The 22,306-nt window shown below is 39.4% G+C and overlaps 1 protein-coding gene across 1 annotated transcript in view; it reads right to left on the bottom strand.

Annotated features, from left to right (window-relative positions):
* Positions 1–6,662: 6,662 nt before the first annotated feature.
* Positions 6,663–22,306, bottom strand: part of Gstcd (glutathione S-transferase C-terminal domain containing) — an 89,521-nt gene continuing 73,877 nt past the window's right edge. Inside the window, exons 7-13 of the mRNA XM_051185468.1 lie at positions 20,420–20,535; positions 20,273–20,317; positions 18,599–18,727; positions 15,747–15,880; positions 13,196–13,226; positions 9,757–9,826; positions 6,663–7,185 (exon numbers count right to left, since the gene is read on the bottom strand). Of these exons, the coding sequence (XP_051041425.1) occupies positions 7,049–7,185; positions 9,757–9,826; positions 13,196–13,226; positions 15,747–15,880; positions 18,599–18,727; positions 20,273–20,317; positions 20,420–20,535 (662 nt within the window). The 3' untranslated portion in view covers positions 6,663–7,048. The remainder of the gene's footprint in view (positions 7,186–9,756; positions 9,827–13,195; positions 13,227–15,746; positions 15,881–18,598; positions 18,728–20,272; positions 20,318–20,419; positions 20,536–22,306) is intronic.

The raw sequence follows: 22,306 nt of genomic DNA, 5'->3' as shown, positions 1-22,306 counted from the left end.
GAGATGGCAGAAACTGTTCTTGGAATGAAAGAGAACTTTAGAAATACTTGACTTAGGAAACAAGATGTAAACATTATAATTAAAATTGTCCAGTCTAATGGGAATTTGAATACCATCATACTAACAGTAACAACGGGGAACACAAGTTAACAGTAATACTTTGAAATGCTTTCTAATTTAAAGCAAGGAAAGTCGGTTCATAGCTATTATCCTTTTCCAGTCATGTGTTTATGGCACATCGGGAATGAATTACGAGTTTAACAGCTACATGGGCTATTTCCAGTCATACAATTCTAGAAATAACCAAATGATGCTCTCTTAGGGAGAGACCAAAGGGGACATGGAGCTGTGGTCATTGAAGTAAATCTTCTCTCCCTCCATCTCATTCCTCCACCCATCACACACAGAGATGCTTTCTCAAAGCAATTGCCTGCTCTTAATTAAGCAGCTAACATAGCTCCAAATAGCTAAGAGCCTCTAGAAAGAATATCATTATCACCCCCTACATTTTGCCAGTACTGACCTTTGGATGTAGTAGATTCGTCTCAGGCCTAATGAAACAAGTTTTCAGTTCCATTTCACATAATGTAACTTGTTGGATGATTTATGAAAGATGTAGTATGAATAATAGGTTTGAGTCAAGGACATAAATAACATGATCATTTACAAATTTCCACTGCAGTAAATCTGATAATGTACATCATCCACCATTAATATTATATATAGTAAATTCTTAGGTATATTAACCATATGGTATATATTTTTATCCCTAAGTTGATTTTCTTGTATACCCAAGAAGTTCTAGCTTACTCTTTCCATTATCAAAAAATTAGAGAGAAAGGTGTTCTGAGAATATGTACAGTATTCCTAGAGTTACCTGTTTTTGTCAGATAATGGAACTGAATGTTCAAGGCACAGCAGGAAACTTGTCTTGGGGGCATCAAGGCTCTGCAGAGGTCCCCAGCTATACTGAGATGCAGTCAGATGTCTAGTTATCTTTCATATGAGTAGGCTTTTCTCGTTGAGGAGAGGCTGTGACACATCTCTGTGATTTATTTTCTTGATGATAATTCAGAATATTTTAACCACTGGCTACCCATAAGCAACTAGCTTGAACCATGCTCTATACCAGGCCAGGTTCACAATGGCGAACACCAAACTGACATGTGTGGAGACGTTTCTCTCACTTCAGCTTAAGCTTATTTTGTCTTTTCTTCCACAAACAGGAAACATAACTGTCCAGTGCTTTTAACTATCACACCCTTACTCTTCTTCAGAATGGGACTGAATTGATATATTTTAAGGACATTAAACAACACCCCTCCAATGTAAATTGAAGCATGAAATTCGCATGAATTAATACTTAATATTTTTTGTTTCCCCACCACAGAAGGGATTAGAATATGTTGCTTAATTTATATTTATGAAGTTCCTCCCATGTGCCAGATATTAATTTAATTAGTATAACTATAATCCTGGATTCTAAGTGAGCTACTGTAAAGCTAAAATTCTAGTGAGGGAGTTATCACAGTTATACACATAAACTCATTGGTAGTCAGCTAGCAGAACCAGAAGGCTGCAGGTTTTGTGAGAGACTATGTCTCCAAAAATAAGGTGAAGGGGAACTGAGGTAGAATATCATCAGACCTATGGCCTGCCCAACCGTGCATGTGTATTCATCCATACTAACATGTACACACATTGCACATGTGTGCATATATGCACACAGATAATGCTTCTTTCATAAGCATTGGAAAACAAATTTTAATGCTTAGCTATTTTTTTTTTAATTTGTAAGTTTCACAGGTGATAGTGGTTTTGAAAACATGAGGGGGTCAATGAGAGAAGCCGGGAATTGGCATCATAAGTGGCAATTGGTGAAGGTGCAGCCTTAGCTGCAGTAAAAGCCCTGGGATTGAGGCATCAGGTAGAGAAGCCGAGGCTTGCAGAGAGCCCACTGGAGGTTAGTGAGAAGAGTCAATCCAGTTGCAGTGGAGACCCCAGCGTTTTGGAGATGCCAGTACCACGGGATCACCACCAAGAACAGCAGCAGCTGCGGAGTGGAGCCAGACTGATCCTATGAGACGAGGCTTGTGTGCTGTGATGGCAGAGTCTGACTAATGGATCTCACTGCACAGGTCCTTCGGAACCCAGATCATCCCGAGTGGGTCCCAGGCAATAAGTACTTAACTTTTCACACTGTTGAACTTAGCCTTGGTTCTTCCCTCGTGGAGTAAGGAAGGATTCCTTATTTTGATTTTATAGGAATCCATGGTTGATTCTGAACTTTCGCAGAGATCCTGGAGTTTTGGAAAGGCTGGGTATTTTTAGAAAGACTGGATATTTTAGAGAGGATTGAACTTTGAAAAATACTTGAATGTTTTAGAGACTGAACTTTTAAAGTATTTGGAATTTAAAGACCATGGGGCTTTTAAAATTACCCTTACAGATTTCATATTTGCAGAGAAACCCTGGAAATGTGAAGAATGTGGCAAAGCTTGCTCTTCCCTTATTGATTTTTATGAGTTCGTACCTGTGTGTGGGTATGTGTACATGAGTGCAAGTGTTCTCAGAGGCCAGAAGAGGGCATTGGATTCCCAGGAGCTGGAGTTCTGAGCATTTTGCTGGGACCCAAACTTAGTTCTTCTTCAAGAACAGTGCATGCTTTTAATAGCCAAGCCATTTCTTCAGCCCCTATGTAATAATTTCTTTATCACAACTACTTCTCAGGAACATAGCATTTTTGTAAAGTTCCATTTATTGCAAATTTTCTTGAACCATGATACTAAACATTTAATTACCACTTTATTATTTTGCCCGTGGGTTCTGAAAATATTTTGTTTCCTGTATGACTGAAACTTGTCTCCCAGATAAGATAGAGTGGCTTAGCTTTTACTACTTACAGCCCCACCTCTCTGAGTCAACCCCAGAAATCAGTGAAAGAAGAGTTCTTTTGGAAGACACAGATGGAGGGGGAGTAGCTTAGGGGTGAGATCAGGTCACTTACTGAAATCCTGTCATTGCAACCATCTTCCTTTTATTTGTCCTGGATGAGAAAGAGTCTTGGCAATGTTTTCAATTATGACAAAAAACATTTTAAATGAGCAACCACAGCACCGATATTTATTACCAACCACAAGCATCACAGGTGAATGTCATGTTGAGAAGTGTGGGAGCTCAGTGGGGCCCCTTCCTTTCTTAGTGTTTTGTTTTCCCCTCTATAATTACTATAAAAGCTTTGGACCTTGGAGGAAGGGGTGCCTGGAGTCATCTGAGGACTGACGAGATTCCTTTGATGGTAGGAATTCTGTAGTAGGTTCCTTAGCTCTGGAGAGGGTCCAAAAAGGCTTCTTTCAAAACAGAAGAATGAGTGAGCTTACACTAGTGGAAGGGTACAAAAGAGATTGCTCAAGGCTAACAGCTCAAAGCTAACAGCATCAAACCCACAAGTAAATACAAATTCCTCTACAGTGAAAATGAGAAAATATTAAAGGAGACTTAAACACAAGGAAACTGTTGCCTTATATTCATACTTATAGATCCAGTATTAAGAAGTTCAATGTCTACACATTGATCTCCCAAGATCAGTACTAAGACTCCCAACTGTTCTTTTTAGAAGATTTAAAAAAATAAATTGAGAAGCTAATTCTGAGATTTTTGTAGAAATATAATAGTTCTAAAGCATCTAAAGCAATGAAAAATGGTGAAAAAAATCTACCCAATTTTCAGATTTTTTTCTATAAAGTTTTGACAATTGAGAAAAACAAAAGGCTTAAAATGCCAAACATGGTGTATGAACCAAGGACTCAGAGGTGACTGCATGCCATAATGGCTCTGAGGCCACATCTCTCCAGAGGCTCGTCTCAGCCTTCTCAAAGTCAGTGGCAGAAAACTGACTGCAGCTGAAGATTCCAGCATTTTTGTGCCTCCCGCAAAGAAAAATAAAAAAAACCAAACAGATCAGCAAATTCAAATTATACCCATACATCCACATGCACTGCTTTTACAAAAAGGTACACTGTCAATTCAATGAGGAAAGGGTTTTAAAACGTGGTGTTGTGGGGCTGGAATATGGCTGTTGGCAAAATGTTTACTCAGTATGCACAAACCCTTGGTTTCCATACTCAGCTTCATCTTAACTGGATATGGCTGCACACACCTATAGTCCCAACATCTGGGAAGTAGAGATATGAGGATTAGAAGTTCAAGGTCTTCTCCAACCAAGGCTACATGTGATTCTATCTAAAAACAGAACAAAAGGTGCCAAAATGATATATTCCCCCAATATATTTTTATACATTAATAATGATTTGACATATCACATGGAGAATTTGAGCTGGTGTCTAACTAGAGCCTTCCCCAATCCCTAGTGACTTGTGTCCATAATACTGGATGGCACTGTGTTCATTATCAGAGGAAACACCAACCCAGATAGAAATATACAACCAAATCTACAAATTTACAATCTAACATGGTGACCTGCCTGCAAAGTGTGCTGATGCAATAGTGGCACAAATGTTACGGGACTATGGATTTAAGACCTACTACACAAAGTGGAACCTTTGCCTGACACTGCTTGGGTGGCCATGAACCTTAAACTGGATAGACCACAGGTCGAGAGGAAAACCAAATGTTATTGTTCTGCTAACAGAGCATTGTTATAAAATGATTCCTAATGACACTTTGCTATACCCACAGAGCAGTGCTTTGCTCAGCCATCACCAGAGAAGCTTCCCATTTCAGTGGATGGGATCTAACACGGGGCCCCACAGCTGGACAATGTGCAGAGACAGAGATTTTGGAACATGCACTCCTTCAGGGAAGTCATCATCAAACTCCCCATCCCAGGGTACAGGGGGCTATGGGAAGAGGAAGTGGAAAGGTTACAAAAGCCAAAGAGGTAACTTCAAGAATAGAGTGTCTTCCAGACATAGAAGGACTAACACATATATGCACTCAAAGAGACTGTAGCAGCATGCACAGGTTCAAGCCAGATGAGGCTCCCAAAACTGACAGAGGGAAGTGGCCATAGGCTCCCACACATAATGACGAAGCTGCCTGCAATTTGTTTTCTCCAGTGGAGTTTCACTAGGAGTTTTAACCACACTTAAGGATATGCCCTATGTTGCTTTGACTCATGTGTTTGGACCATAGGGATTGGCATTATTAGGAGGTACAGCCTAGTTGGAGTAGGTGTAGCCTTGATGGAGGAAGTGTCACTGTGGGGGTGGGGTGGGATTTGAGGTCTCAGAACTGGCTCAAGCTTGGCCTAGTGTGGCATTCACTTCTGCTTCCTGTGGATCAAGATGTAGAACTCTTAACATGTCTCCAGCACCATGTCTGCTTGTGTAACACCATGTTTCCTGTCATGCTGATAATGGACTAAACCTCTGAAACCGTAAGCCAGCCCTAATTAAGTGTTTTCCCATAAACAGTCGCTGCGGTCATGGCTCTTCATAGCAGTAGAAACCATTGCCCCATTCCCAGCAATAGCTGGCCCAAACAAAACAAACTCAATGGAATTTTTGTAGACATTTTGTCTCATGTTGCTTTGTTTGGGAATTTTGAAAATAATTTTTAGAGATTATAATTTGATTACAACAGTCCTCCTTTTCCTTCCAACCCTCTCTGCTCTCCTTCAATTTTATGTCCTAAGCTTTTTTGTTTTATTGGTCTCTGCTTGTATATTATAGTTTCCAATATTTTATAGTTTTGCTTCTCTCTCTCTCTCTGTTTCTTCTTTTTATTATTCTAATTTTTTTGTTTGATTGTTTGCTTTCTAAAGAGAGTGGGGAAGGGGTGGGTGGGAAGGATCTGGGAGGAGGGGAATCAGGATCAGAATATATTGTATGAAAAGGTAATAAAATAACAATAAAAATGTATGTATTATATCATATGCAAGTTATATCTCAATTTAAAAAAGGAGTAAGTTGTAGTTACAGGTACCAATATATAAAATACTTAGACTTGATGATTTCTCTCATCTTAAATTAAAACTGAAAAGCTTCCTCCCAAACTGCATTGTCTTATAAATTATTCCTGTATTTAAAGCACAGTGGAAGTCAAATAAAAGCCCTCAAACTATTCTCCTTTACATATGAAGACATCAAGATAAACAATCAACTCTGATGCTTTGGTCATAAAGTTAATTAGCAGCATAGGAGAGAGCTATCTGTTTCTGTCATTAAAGCTGCTGCAAACAGAATGTAGCAGACATGACCATTAAATGAGTTTTCAGAGACTGCACACTGCACACCCAAATATAAGGCCACACATTAGGGTATGATATACAAAACTTAACTAATTACTTTTCAGCTTTTCTTTCCTAGATCTAGAAGATCTCATTTGATAAGTGAAGCAATGTAACTTGTGTAATTTATTCTTGTTTTTCAGAAAAACCTAGGCCAGGGTATTGAAAATCACAGACCTCAGCATTTGTTAATATATGCTGAAATTAAATAATGATTATATTTACTCCTTAGTTAAAATTATTCCTAGATTTTGAATCAGCAATAATCTCATTCGATAATTTATGGGACATATATTTAAAAGGAGTATACTCCACGATACATAAATTCAGATTTAAAAAGTCACACCACGTTTACCATTCTAGATTAAAAAAAAAAAAAAAAAAAAAAAAAAGAAGCAAACAAACCACTATAGAAAAGGTACATTGTTTTTTAAAACTATAAAAACCACAACCACCTTTGAGTTTAGTTTTGATCACCATGTGTGAATATCTCAAGATTATGAAATGAAATCTTTGAGGACATAACTTGGTTTGAATAACCCACTGACACAATCAAGAAAACGTGTGAGGAAATGGTTCTGCCGATGGAAACTTGGCTAGTGAGAATGTTTTTGGCAGCTGAGGCTTCAGGGGATTCCCTCTAGGAAGCCAGTCATCCTTCCTTCTATACACAATTAAAGTTCCTCTTCCGAGATTCCCTGTAACTCTGGACAGGTTCGAGATGCTCAGCACTGCTTTCAGGAAGACAACAAGAACTCCCTGAATGCCCCAGGCTTTCACTAGAGTGAGTGCCTCATTCTATATGGGAACACCCACGATCATGTTATTTTTGGGAGAGCAGCTCTCTGGCTCCATAGATATCACTTGAACAGAGTAGCCCTGTTCTTCTGCTGCGGTTGCGCGGTCCATATCCACCAGGCACATGCACTGTTTCCCTGAAACAGAGAAATGCATCTTGAGACACCTTTACTAACTATGTCGTTTCCATGCACACACAGGGATCTTTAGTGACAACCAGGACAGTTTACTTTAAGCTTAGCTTGTGACCAGTGTGAAGATGCACTTCACAGATTTATCTTGGCTAGTAATTTTTTATAGAAGGCTAATTTTTAAAAGTGTACTGATATATATATATCTCAGATTGCAACTACACATTGTACTCGATACTTTCATCAAAATTCATTTTATAGGATTTTCATAGTGATTATAACAGTTCTGCATTCTTATAAAGTCACTTTATTAGTAATATTCTAAAAAACCTTTCTCTGAGACTATCTAAAGTAATATACCGACAAAACACTTGTCATATTTCTCCCTGTAGTTATTAAGAAGTGAGAAATGAAATGTATCTGAGAAAACCTTAACTGTGTGTTAGTTATTTCAGGCAGAAATGTAATGTGGGATATAACTGTCCTCATTTTCAGCCCTCCCTTAAGATCCTGACTTTCTGCTTCCTTGGCAATGTCTGAGAAACAAAAGAGGGAATCCGACTGGCAAGCAAGCAGCTTATTTGTTTTCCTTTGGAAGTACAAATTTAAAATTTCAAAAGTAGATTATGAAAAAAAAGACTTGAGGCCTACTATATTAAAGCCACCACTTGCTTTCCCAATCTGAACTGATCTCCATTCAGTATCTAAGATTTTCATTTTCTTGGAAGAGTTACTGACTGCAGAGTCTAGCCCCTTCCATTTTTCTTTGGCGATTATAATCTTAAACATGCTTCTACAATGTCAGAGCTTAGCTGAGTCTGCTGAAGTGACATCAGCACCGAGGACACATCACCGAAACAGAACCTCATGTGTAAAACATGGAACTCTCACAGATAAAACAAAAACAGGGAAAGAGGACATTGGCAAGGGAGGATAAACAAGACACTCAGTTTCACAAGGATGATATTATTCACTTCCTTAAAAGGACTCACACCATGAAGATCAAGTGTGTTAGAAACTGATACCAAAGAGGTATCTAGAATTCCACTTAGAACAATCACCTCCTCAGCAACAGGTAAAAGGCTGGCCTCTTTCTTCCCTTAAAATACTTTCTCCTTTAAGACCCGTGTGAATGCTCCCATCTACTTTTCAGTTAAAATGAAACATTCCAGGTCAGAACGGGATGCTCTACATTCCTTCAGGACCCACCCTGGCTTTACAAGGCAGCTCACTGACTCTTGGCTTCAATCCCAGTACAGTTAAGTTTTCCTTTTTCATCGTGTAGAAGAATCTCATATTTTCCCATGTCAAGTGTCACTATAACTGAAATTCAGTTGTTGGCAACCTATCTTTTGGGGGTTGGTAAATTTTCTTAAAATGTTCATTAAGCACGGAAGTGGCAAGATCTGTGACAGACTCTGGCTTTGTCTGAAACCCTGCCCTGCTCCTTCCCTTCAGCAATCTTGCCAGATGTGCTTCTGCCCCAACCTCCCGGGCAATTTCCCTTCGGGTCATTGCTCTTACCGGACACTTAACACTCACATTGACCATGATCACATGTATCCACTGCACCAACAGTGACTATTGACCTCTATGGTTGGAATATGTTCCCCGAAAGGCACACACTGGGAACGTAATCCCCAGTGCAACTGTGCTAGGATGTGAGCCCCAAGGAGCCAGAGTTAGGCCATTAGTATGAGGTGGATGTAGGGGTGGGCCCACTATTGTGAGTGTTCCAAAGAGACAAGTTCGGCTTCAGCCATCTCATGAAAGAGTTCCCTTCCATTGCTCCCTCTTGTGCTCTCTCACTCACTGCTGATTTACCTTCCTCCATTGGCATTTGATACCTTCTATGTCTACATTGTTATGGATCTGCAAGAACACACCCATCAGATTAACCCCCTGATCTCCAGAACTGTGGACCAAGTCAGTTTCCATTGGCTGTAAAAACTAAGCCTATACAGACCAAGACACACATCTGGTGTATAACAAGCGTACATTACACTGACTTAAAAAATCAGAAATGGGAAATCAAAAGGAAGACTAGGAAAAGAGGAAAGGAAATGGAAGGCTTTAAGCAAGGGACGGCAGCTCTCCCAGTGCCTTTCCTAGTGAGTGCACCTCACTATGCCGACTTCAGAATTCAAAGGTGATTATTTATCATATAACGTCTTCTTTAATATAAACTACTTCAGTTGGGCTCAAAGAAATGACAGTCTACTCAAGTGCACATGGAATTTTAGAGCACACGACAGTGTCCAATGTGGGATTTCTAAGAAAAAACAATTCTCTTAATCCCTGCTTCATATCCAAAACTTGTGGTGCTATGGAGGAAGCCAAGAAGCTGTATTGCAGAAATGAACGAGAGATCTGTGTCTAGAACCAGATAATCTGAGGTCATAGTGTGGCTCTAGATCTATGAGGAGTCTCAGGCGAACTTTGGCTGAGTTCTTCCTGGGAAGAACCTGCTTTCTTAATGATAAATGGACCAGTGTTTCCCCCCCGCAGACCCTATCCACTCATTCCCAGGCACATGGGGCATACTCTCCTCAACAGCTGTTCGATGAAAACACATACCTATGAGTCTTCTCTGGGGTGGAAGCTGCACAGCTGTCTGATCTGCAAATCTGCAGAGAATCATGTGTTCCTAAAAGGAGCATGAAAAGAATGTAGGTTTATTCCAACTTAGTGCTTCAGACAGAGGAAACAAAGACATGTCCTCAGCTTTTCTGGGTTCAGTAGCAAGTAATTTAATAAAAAACTACTGCACAAAATTGAACAGCTGAAAAGAGCAATCCTGAATCCTCTGCTCAGTAACTAACTGCTTCCCTTCAAGTTGACTGTTCTTCAGATGCAGATCTTCAGGACAGACTCGGAGAAAAACCTCAACGTCATTTTATCGAGTTGTTCTTATCCTCTCATCAGGACAAGGCAATTACAATTTACAATTATACTGTGTTAACTGAAAAGATGGTCTTTCTTAATTTTCCTTTCTAAGGTTATCTGAATCTCTTGCATGGGACTTTAAGAAGATGCATGTTGTGGCTTCTCATCCTACCTGAGGAGAAAGAGGCCTGGGCTCTTTAGACACCTAGAGCAGCTGTAGGTCTGGAGTGGGAACAAGGCCCCACATGCAGGTTCAGTGAACAGGGTGAACTCAGACTCGCCATCTGATTCATGGTACTCCGCACATTAAATTTAAGCTTTACTTATTTATTTTAATGTTATGCAATCTTCCTAGTAGGCTGGCCTCAAACCTGTGGTCCTCTTGCCTCTGAGTGTGAAGCCTCTATTTTTCCATCAGGTAAGTGAAATGTTTGTGGTGATTTTTTTAAATAATAAGGGCATTTTTGTTGTCAACCCTTGTATATTAAAACATGTTTTAATAGTCATTATAAGATTTAATGGCAATGGATAGGAAATTAATAAAGTGGTTTGAATAAATACATTTCTAAAGCCTCCACAAATTGGCTGGTATTATAAAGGAACAGAAGCATTTAGAATTATTGGATTTGAAGAAGCAAGAACAAGTACTCCCTGTGTCCGCATGAGTTTCTAAACAGACCCACTGCTTATGAGTAAAGGGAATATTGAGGCAATCAGAGCCTCAGTGGGGTCCAGTGCTCTGCGCCTGAGTTTTACCATCCCTCTCCAGAATCATTTCTGTTGTTCTCTTTAGGAAAAGGGCAGATGTTCTCAGTACCCACTGGCCAACTTAACTATGGAGAAAGAACACCCAGTTCTCAAAATATCTGGACACTGAGAAATGAAGCTCTAGGATAATAACGGGGTAGCATTTTGCCATGGTATCCAAGAAGTGATGACATTTCTAGGACTTCACACCCAAAATCTAAGCAGGACTGGTGGCCTAGCAGCTCTTGGGAATGCTGGGGTGACAGTAGACAAACACTATGAACTGGGGTGAAGGGGTTGGGGGGTTCTTCTGCTCTCTGGAGTCAGGATGACTCCTTTCTTCACTACTGTAAATTCTTTTCCAGCCACTAAGACTAAGGGCACCCTCCCCTCGCCAGCCCAGCCCCCCCCCACATGCTTCTCACTTTTGTTTTTCACAATTGATTTTCAACAATACAGGTAGAAGCTTGTGAGTGAAGGATGTGTGTGTGTGTGTGTGTGTGTGTGTGTGTGTGTGTGTGTGGAGGGGGGGGTCCTAATGTTTTTCCTTTTAAATCTAGAAATTCCCTAGGATATGAACCCTTCTAGCCTGGCCAGAGAAGGCAGCAATGTGCTGATTCTGGAGGAAAGCATGAGAGAGAACCATCTCTGAAGTACTGTGACTGTTTGCAGGGGAGTGGGGAGGGGAGGGCTGTGCAGGGGAGTGGGGAGGGGAGGGCTGTGCAGGGGAGTGGGGAGGGGAGGGCTGTGCAGGGGAGTGGGGAGGGGAGGGCTGTGCAGGGGAGTGGGGAGGGGAGGGCTGTGCAGGGGAGTGGGGGGAGGGGGGGCTGTGCAGGGGAGTGGGGAGGGGAGGGCTGTGCAGGGGAGTGGGGAGGGGAGGGCTGTGCAGGGGAGTGGGGAGCAGAGGCTGCGGGAGTGGGGAGGGAGGGCTTAGGAATCAGTAGGTGGGAAACAGAGCAGGAAGTGGGTATTTAGGAATCATAAAGCTATGTTCAAAGAAGTGAAGCTGTTGGAGTCATAGAAATGAAAGTTTAAAGAGACTATACTTCATTCTTAGAGGGAGGAAGGAAAAGTACCAAACTGTAGGGCTGTCCACAAAATGAAACTAAGGTCCAGTGGGTCAGGTCTATGTAAAAAGTGGAATTAACTAAATTTAAACTCAGCTATCAAGCTCTAACTAAATTACATTTACATTTAGCTCAAATACTACTTCTTAGATTATGTATGTCATGTTATTGAACAGTTGCTAATGGTGATATCAGAAAGTGGAAACTGCTCTGCTTAGGTTAATGATTCAAAACTATCTCGGCTTTTCAGAGACAGTTCTCCAAATGTTCCTTTAATTTCTGTAAGCAAGAACTGAGTGCCCCTTTTCAAGGCCAGGGGAAGACACACTCAGACACAAACAATCTAAGTTTTACTTGTGGGTAGCTCACTATCAAATAACTCTTTTATATCCTCAAAGGTTTATAACTTAAGAACAATAAAAAATATATATGTATATCTGGCAAGGGCAATGGAGAATTTGGGAAATTTGGATGTGGCCAGCAGAGCCCAAAATATCTGACTTTTTATAGAACAATTTCCCTGTATTCTGATTAACTTTCCAAGCCTGTCATTAGAGTGAACAGCCTGGAAAACAGTTTCCCTCTGCAGGTGTGAGCAGGTCCATTTCCTGGGAAGATGGCCGCGGGGAGTCAGCATGAAGATGATGGGACCCTGGCTACTGTCACATGCAACCCTGGACGGGTCTCTTAACTATGGCAGCATTTATCACTCCAGCTAACACGTTAATGTGTACGTAAGAAGGAAAAAAAACAAAACAAAACAAAAAAAAAAAAAAAAAAAAAAAAAACAGGCCTTTCCCAGATCTCATTCACTATTCAAAGAAAGAATTAATCTGGAATTGAAGTTTTTTTTTTTTTTTTTTTTCAGTTTTTCAAGACAGAGTTTCTCTGTGTCTTTCGAGGCTATCCTGGAATTAGCTCTTGTAGACAGGCTGGTCTTGAACTCACAGAGATCCACCTGCATCTGCCTCCTGTGTGCTGGGATTAAAGGCGTGTGCTATCACCGCCAGGCTGGATTTGAAATTTTTAAAAGGCCATACTGGATATTTTTTGAGTAACTCAATATATCTGTAGATTATAGAAGACAAAAATTGGGATGGAAAAACATGAATGATGAAAAGTTGTACAGAGAGAAGTCAGTGGTTCATGAATATAATCCTAGCACTCAGGAGACTGAGGCAACCATGAATTTGAGGCCAGCTTGGTCAAATAATGAGTTCCAGGATAGAGGCGAGAGCCTATCTCAAATAAAACAAAAGCCTAAACACAAAAACAAAGAATATTCAGAAACATCTAGATCTTTTTAGTAAGGTTACCTTGTATGACAATGTTCTTTTGAATTTTTCACTAGAATAGAAAACAAAGAAGAATTAGTTACCATGTTAAAGAAGGCCAGATAACCTGAATTATAAATGGAAATACACACTGTAACTGCAGAGTATACAACATTACCCTGCATCAGTTTGACATGTGCTCACTCATGGGAAGTTCACAGCAGAGTAGCAGGGTGTCCTGAGTTTAGGAGAGCTTACTTCACAAACAGTTAATACTGTTAAGAAAACATGAGCACTTCTGGTCTTTCTCACGGCACACACACATTCTGGTGCTGTACCGCATGGTTTTATTATGAATCTGGTGTGGCAAGGCCAATGGATCAGGAGGCAACCACCTCTGAAGACACACTTCCTTCCTCCCTACAGCCCAGGAAGGGGTAGCATGCCATGCAGGGTGTTGTGGGGAAGTGCCATGTCATTTATGAGGCAGAGGGAGTGCAGTGACATATGGGCCTTTAATGTTCGTTCCTTTTGTGGGAAGGAACAGGAAAGATGGTGAACGGACACAAGACTAACATTAATGGGCTCTGGAATAGAGAGCTGTCCCTAACTGCCTGGTACTGAGCTGGCATATTAGGGCATCGTGAAAACTGTCTGGAAGAATAAAGCTGGATGTAGACAGGACTCTCTCTGGGTTGTTTTATATATGGAAGTTGTAGACAAGCTGTTTATTTAGATGTCAAACATTAGCACAAAATTAACCAGAAACCAAAGTTGTCATAAATATTAAAGGTAACGTGTATTCAGCACAGTCCATTATAGTGCTGTAGCCCTCACTCTGTTAACTCATTAAGAATAGGCCTATTTATATATTAACTGTATTAGTATTAAATTAGTATTAAAATAATTTGTGGTTTTGCATAATTTAGGAAGAATAGACTATGAATTCACAGCTCTACCTTTGATGAATTAGCTAGTTCTCATAAACAAAGAAATAAATGTTAAATAGTTCCAAGGACACAGAGCAAAGTGACAGTAAGTCCACAAGGCCATAAAAAGGGTGACATGAAATTGAGATTTTTAAATCAGTGTAACTAGGATATAAATCTGACCAGGTCAAATTAATATTCTTACACAATATTATTATACAACTCTTAGACTTACATATGTCTTGATGCACTGTAAAAATTAAACATTTTTTCACATTTTAACTGTTCAATAGGCCTCAAATTATACATATATAAGTAACTTATAGACATAAATATCCTCTGTCCGTCTATCTTTCAACGCTTCCTTTGGTTTCCTCTCAATGAAAGAAAAAAGAAAAGATTGGTTTCATATTGTTATTTATATTAAAGACAAAGTGAATTCTAATGAAAAATTTCCAAGGTTTTTATAAAAGTAACGTGACTGACTTTGTGTCCTATGGGGTTTTGTTTGTTTGTTTGTTTTGACACAGAACAGAAGTTCCAACACTGATGTATTGAGCTTCTGATTTTCAATGACTATGAACCAGAGAGTGAGATGTCACACAAGAGTTGTCCTCCAATAAAAATGTTGAGAATTAAAATGTCTTCCTCTTCTATGGCTGTCAAATCTAATCAATACCCGCAGACACTATTTATTATTATTTTAAAATAAAAGCCTACAGTTTTGTTTACTCTTTGCGTGTGTGCGTGTGTGCGTGTGCGTGTGTGTGTGTGTGTGTGTGCATGTGAAAGCTATGGCATGTGTGTGGAGGTCAGAGGGCCCGGGGATCAAGCTCAAGTGTCTGATTTGGTTGGCAGATGCTTTCATGTGCAGAGTCATCCTGGAGGCGCTATGGATGCCAAGTAACTAACTACTAGCAACAATGCACATGTATGGAGGACTTACTCTGTGCTCTCTTATTCTTTCCGTTGTTTGATTATGGACAGTCTTACTCTGTGCCTAGGCTGGTTTTGAACCTGAGGCAATCCTACGTCAGCTGCCAGTGTCAGGATTATAGGCATGCATGTGGCCTCTTTGCTGCTTCTAAGTAATACATATACCATTATTAAAAGCTCACTGAAGCCCTTGTGGTAGATCCTATGACAACCTCATTTTGTATATAAGAACATATAGGAAAATAGTAAAGTAACTTGTCGAGGTGAAAGAAGTTATAGATAAGCAGCTGGTGTTTCTACATGCCTAGCACTTGGTCATCACACTTCACTGTCTCTTAGAAAGGGTGGCTCTGATTTCATTTAGAAGAACACAGGGAGGTGTGGAAGCCAGCAGACTTCTATTGGTCTGGCTCCTAAACTGACTTGCTTATAACTCGACCTGGAAGAGGTAAATAGTCTCAAATTCAAACCTCACTGCAACCTTATTTATTTATTTATTATTTACTTTTTTATTTTTATTTTTTTTGAAACAGGGTTTATCTGTGTAGCCCTGGCTATCCTGGAACTCGCTTTATAGACCAGGCTGGTCTTGAACTCACAGAGATCTGCCTGCCTCTACCTCCTGCATGCTGATATCAAAGGCATGCGCCATCACTGCCCGGCTCTCACTGCATCTTTATTACACAAGTCTTGTGTAGCAACTCACTCTCACACTAAGTAAACTTCACCTTTTTGGGAAGCTGAACTTGGACGTGTTCTGAATGAAGCCGTAGCAGCAAGGGCACGTGATGAAAGAAGCCCGTATTTGGATGCAGTGCTGGATCACCATGTCTGTTGCCACTCCACAAGCATGCAGCGCGACCTGGAGAACGGAAGCAGCCCTTAGCATTCGGCGGCATCTTTACTGAATTCCGAGTACTGAATACTCAGGACAAACAGCTGACACACGAAGTAAGAAATAAGCAAGACGAGCCAGAACATCTTACAGTAGAAAGCAACAAACACCTGAATACTGAAGGATTCTCAAGAGGATCCACCAGCGACCCAAAGGTACTACTGGGAGAGATGCAGGTATCTGAACATTCGTGAAAACAAACAAACAAACAAAAACAAAAATGAAAAAAAACCAAACAAAGGATGAAATATTCCAAATACCAAATTTATGAGCCAATAATACTTCAAAATCCCAAGTGGAAAAAAAAAAAAAAAAAGAAAAGACCTAGTTGATGGGAAAGATTATCTATCTATATATCTATCTTTATTTTTTTCTTTTTTCCTATGTGCACCATATCTCTGGGTAACCATTTGTTGACACTGGAATGTAAATACAGACAGAATGAGAAACTAGATTAATGCCATTCTGAAGCTTTTAATTATATAAGGTAGGGAATGTCCATTACAGATGCTGTTAATGTACAGACAACCAGACATACTACTAGCACCTATGACACAGTCTAACCCAAAATTGAGGAAGAAACTAATTATGCCTCTGCAGTCTAGATTTTTAAAATTTGTTGTTATTTTATGTGCATCGGCGTTTTGCCTGCATGTATATCTGTGTGAGGGCATCAGATCCTGGAGTTACAGAGAGTTGTGAGCTGCCATGTGGGTGCTGGGATTTGAACCTGGGTCTTCGGTAAGACCAGTCAGTGCTCTTAACTGCTGAGCCATCTCTCCAGGCCCTGCAGTCTAGTTCTTAATTGTTAAAATTTAGATAATATAGCGGCCAGGGTAATAAGCATCCTTTAAATGTGTAGTAATCAATACTTATTCAAAGCAGGGGTCATGCAGCTATATACACTAAAATGATGAAAAATTCTAAAACCCTTTTTGATGCTTCTTATTTTGGAAAAAGAATATTTTCCTTATGATGTATATTAGTCATTAAAATCAAAACCAGTATTAATAAAATGGTATTCTTATAATAATGAAGTACGTGTTTCAAAGGGAAAATACATTTATTTATTTATTTATTTATTTATTTATTTATTTATTGACTTTATGGTGTTGTGACAGTAATAGATATCCTATGAGCATCGTGTCTGAAACTTGATCCTGGGCTAACTAACAGTCACCATGATGAGCCTCTCTGTGGTGCTAGAGAGCAGCATGGCTAGGGTCTTAGTCAGCCATGTGATCACAAGGGCATGAGCAGCTCCTCACAGCGCTTGGTGTAGCTAACCTATGATATTCAGTAGACTAGTGTACTAGTAGAAAGCATATGCCTTTTCTGCTTATGACAGTCTTTATTATTGGCTTATCAGGATGTAAGTCCATATAAGTCAAGGAGCATGTATCCATGTCACATGAAAAGAAATACTCATATTTACAATTTTAACATGTATTTCACATGTTTATTTCTATATAGATTGCTTAGATGTTTGTAAATATGAAAATACTATATTACAGATAGTCTATTAAAACAGTGAAAATAATAAACAAAAAATCATTTTACAGCACACAGAGGCAGCCAAAGTAATTATGGAAAGGAAAAAATCCAAGACAGGTATATAATAGTAAAATATAGAGGGAAAAAAATTACTGTCCAAAAGGACACACTTCAGTTGATGAAGTTAGATTATCAGAGTGACTTCACACCTATAGCCACAAACAGAAAGAACCAGGACCAGTGAGGTGAAAATGTCAAGATTGGGTGGGCACAGGGTAGCAATCTCCTGCTATTTCAGACATCTACAAAGGACATACATTGATTGCCCTTTAGTTGAAAAAAAGCAAAGCAAATCTTCACCATTTTCAGTAGTCAATGTTTAAGACATGAATTTTAGTACACAGAAGTAACAGTGGCAACAGAATCTCTGAGTTCTAGATGTGGGTAACAGTTCTATTCTATCCAGTAAGGTGAGGGGATGGGGTGGTAACACAGGAATACATCACTGGGAAAAATATTAAGAGCTATTATTGTTAACACTTACATTATGAAAGTAAGAAGAATATGCTTAATAACTAGGGAAAATTTACGACAATGTTCAGGTATAGGATCTAGGTTGTAATGGCTCCCTAAGGTTCATACATAAATTAGCACTTGTATGTGTGCAGAAATATGGAAAGACCAAAAGGTGTAATACTTGATCAAGTGTACAAGAGATGGCCTTTTCATTTTATAAGGTATTTATCTATGGTGAGGATATATTAATATTAAATAAGACTTTTTAAATGAATAGGAGTATTGACAAGATACTAGACCTTATTACTAAAGCACAAATTCCACAAGAATAAAGCAGTTATGAGCTCTGGTCTCTTAATTATTCTTAATATTAAATAATAACTTGGCCCAATGATTCAAAAATATAACCATAATGTTTATAAGATCAAAAAACCATGTGGATATCAAATATGTCTTCACTTTGATTTGTTTTACAAAGGATGAACAGATGTTATCTGTTTCACAGTGAGAAAGGGCTGTGAGTGGAGTAATGTTATGCTATACCCAATAGGTAGCGTATAGAAAGCTATACTTGTCTTTGTTTAGGAAAGAATACAAAATTGTTTTCTTTAGTTAACCAAAAGAATAAAGTCATTATTTAGTCAATTAGAGAAACCAAAATTATGGACTACTTACCCCAATGTTAAACATTCCTGTAAAATACTCCATATTTGCTTGAATGAACCAAATATTGCTTAAACCTAGTTCATCACTTCTCTTCTTGGCACGGATTAATGATAATTCCTTATTTTCTATTAATGTAACCTAGATTTTATGCAGGAAAAAAAAATCAAGTATCAGGATAAAAATCAGTATAACACGATTCAGATTTTAGCAGCACTGATATCTTCTTCTTGTTTGGGTTTTTGAAACAGAGTTTCTCTGTATGACAGCCCTAGCTGTCCTGGAACTCACAGAGATCCACCTGCCTCTGTCTCCCGAGTTCTAGGATTAAAGGCATGTGCCACCACCCACTTATGTTTCATATCTTAATAATAATGCATGATGTATTTATTAAACCTCTATCCTGTATGATAGTTCACCTGGTACGAAAATGAACAATGTCTTTAACGCTTGAAGTTTAGCATGTGATGATTTGTGAAAGGAAGAGAAATAACAGGAAATAACAGTGTGCTATGTAGTGTAACATAATCAGACTTGATGACTAAGGCCAGTTTTCACGGAGAAACAACGCATTACTGAACAGAAACTAGCTCCGGGAACCCGGCCTCGGGAACACCGTGGTCTATCCCTATATTAAACAGAAACTAGCTCCGGGAACCCGGCCTCGGGAACACCGTGGTCTATCCCTATGTGAACAGAAACTAGCTCCGGGAACCCGGCCTCGGGAACACCGTGGTCTATCCCTATGTGAAGAGCTGAGAAAACTGGCAGGCACAGTGTGCGGCAACAGCGAGGGGGACAGAGGGGTGGGGTGTGAAGGATGGAGATGGGGTGGGAGAAATAACGGGAGACCAGGTTATGGTAAAACAAGGTTCCAAAAGCTTGGATTGCTGGGGTGAGGCTGACGGCAGGAGGAGCCTCCAACAGAATTCACAGGTAAAATTAAGACATTGCTATTATTTATTTTTTCTTATGAACATGCTATAGAAAAATACTTTATCACTTTACATAAAACACTTGATGTAAGGCTGATATTAGAAGCCCTCTGGTTTTATCTAGCTGAAGCCCCTTCCAGGAGAATCATTAGAAAGGGGAAAAGATGCCCTGCCCCCAGCCTGCTTCTCAAGTCAGTCATAAAACTGTGTCCTCAGCTCCACAATAGGGCCCTCCTCCTCAGACTGTTCTCAATCTTCGAGTGCCGTGACCCTTTAATACAGTTCCTCGTGCTGTGCTGACCCCACCATAACATTTTTGTTGCTACTTCCTAGCGGTCGTTTTGCTAGTGTTATGAACTGTAACATAAATGCTTTTGGGGACAGTGGATGACCCCAGCCATTTTTCCATCTGACTGTCTGTCAGCTCTGGGTTTTCTTCTCACAGTAGTCACAGTGACTGGAGAGTTCACGCTCTGCCCCAGTTGACTATATATTTTCAAATTAAAAACACAATCCCTGGAAACATTTCTAGCTGTGCGTGTGGTGAAAACTAAGTTAGCTCTATGGTCTTACTTTCCTTTTGCCCCCATTAAGACTCTGATCTTGGGAGTTCACTTCCAGGGAAAGTATGTGGCTCATTCTTGACTTGATGAGTAAATAATTTGCAAAGCAAAGAGTTACGATTAGGCCAGACATGACCCCTAAATTGTGCCTAGCCAAACTGTCCCACGTGGCCTGGGACCCTCCTTACCTGGCAAGAAGGCAGCATGTGCGCAAGCACGATTCCAACATGGCCCTGAAAGTCAGACAAAAAAGTTCATTGTGGCTCCACTGCCTTTCATTCATTGCTAGACAACGATCTTGGAAAAGCTAAAGGACAAGAGGAGACATAAAATACCCCGCCACTGCAGAAATCCACAATTCTGTCACCAGGTTTGGCTTGATTTAGCACCACATAAACAAGGTTGTTTAACTGCTGCTGCTTCCGCAAAGCTCGGTCAGTGGACATTTTGCCTGGGGAAGATAAGAAATGAAGAAAACACTTAGCGTTATGAGGGACCAATTAGACATAATGGACAGGATGGATGTTAGGATTGAGGAGAAGAGTGTCATGTGTCCACATGTCCACATGTATACACACACACATCAAAGAATGTACTACAAATTTCATGCAATTACTGTGAACTAGGAAAGCCAAACCCAGAGACTAGCTCCAATTTTGAGTATATTATCTTAATGAATATGCACTTGAATGCTTGAACCTGGTTGGTGGAGCTGTTTGGAGAGGTTATGGAAATTTGAGGGTGGGGTGCTTGCTGAAGGAAGTACATCATTGGGAGGTGGGGGACATTTTAGGGTTTACAGCTTTACCCCACTTCCAATTATCTCTTGGCTTCCTTTATGCTAATGGAAATGTGACCAGTCTGTTTCCTGTTCCTGCTGCATGTTTTCCCAATCATCATGGACTGTCCCTCTGGAGCCAAAAGCAAAAATAAGCTGTTTCTTCTGAAACTTGTTCTTAGTCCTAGAATTTTATAATTGCGACAGAAAAGAAACTAACACACCATGCAACTTTTCTTTCAATGACGGCAGTTTGTTCTGAATAAAATAATATCTGAAAAATTAAATTCAGGACCATAAAGGGTTTAATCAATTTGAATACATGAAGAAAAAAAAAAATAATTGAGTCCTCCATTGTTTCCACAGATACACTGCAAAATCACCAACTACAACACTGCTTAAATCTCCTCACAGAGTTATAGTAAGAACATTTTAGTTATTTTTGCATATCCTTAAACTCTCTCTCTCTCTCTCTCTCTGTCTTTTGGTGGGACCCTGAGAAACCAGGGAACACAGGTGTCACACAGTCAGAACTGTATCAGTGGTTACTGTATTCAGAGGAAAATGGGTTTTCCTTTTCCCACATCAAAGCTTCCTTTCCCCATGACTCAGACATTAATGCAATTAGGGACTAAAGATGGACATTTCCAAGTATGAAATGCTCTGGGGCCAGCAGCATAAGATCATTGTAACTTCCCTTCAAAAGCCCACTTGTGGCATCCTCAAACATCCTCAGAAACATGAATGGCTTCATTGTTTGTCTTATGTATAAAACACATTCCTTCAGTTTGGTTAAAAAAAAAAAATGTAAAAATTTCAAGACTTTCTTGCTCCAGTTTAAGAGAAATTTTTTTTCTCTTTTCTTCCTTTTCCCATTTTTCTTCTTTCTTGTGTTACTAAATTAAATTTATAAATTAGGAAAATTTTATTGGGAAAAAAGAAAATCATAATACCTACTTTAAAAGTAACACTGACATGCATATACCATATCTCTAACCCTTAACAACTTTCTAATCATATACAAAATATCATGCCACAAACATCTTTTTATGTCACTGCATTTGTCTCTGGGCATATACTGTAATGACACAGTATTACACTGATTATGTATACACCATGGCTTCAATAACCTGTGTTCTATTGTTCAATTCAATATTCAATAATACAACTGTTATCACATGGTTGAATTTTTATACATTCTCAATTATTTACCATGCCCAACCTGAGTTTCAGAAATTAAGAGTTTGAAAATCAATCTAGCAGTCTCATTTGTGAAGATATATGAATGTGTTTTTTTATTCTAAATGAGTATTCATTTCCCTCTAATAATGTAATATAAACATTTACACACAGAATAAATGAATCTGTGTATCATGAAAACCACCTGAGCTTTCATCATGACAATTTTCAAACACACAGCACAACCGGAACAATTTATCAGTGG

Source organism: Phodopus roborovskii, unplaced genomic scaffold, assembly GCF_943737965.1.
Source record: "Phodopus roborovskii unplaced genomic scaffold, PHOROB, whole genome shotgun sequence".
NCBI lineage: Eukaryota > Metazoa > Chordata > Mammalia > Rodentia > Cricetidae > Phodopus > Phodopus roborovskii.
Note: the sequence above shows the minus strand (reverse complement) of the source record. Positions and strands in the feature narration are given on the sequence as shown.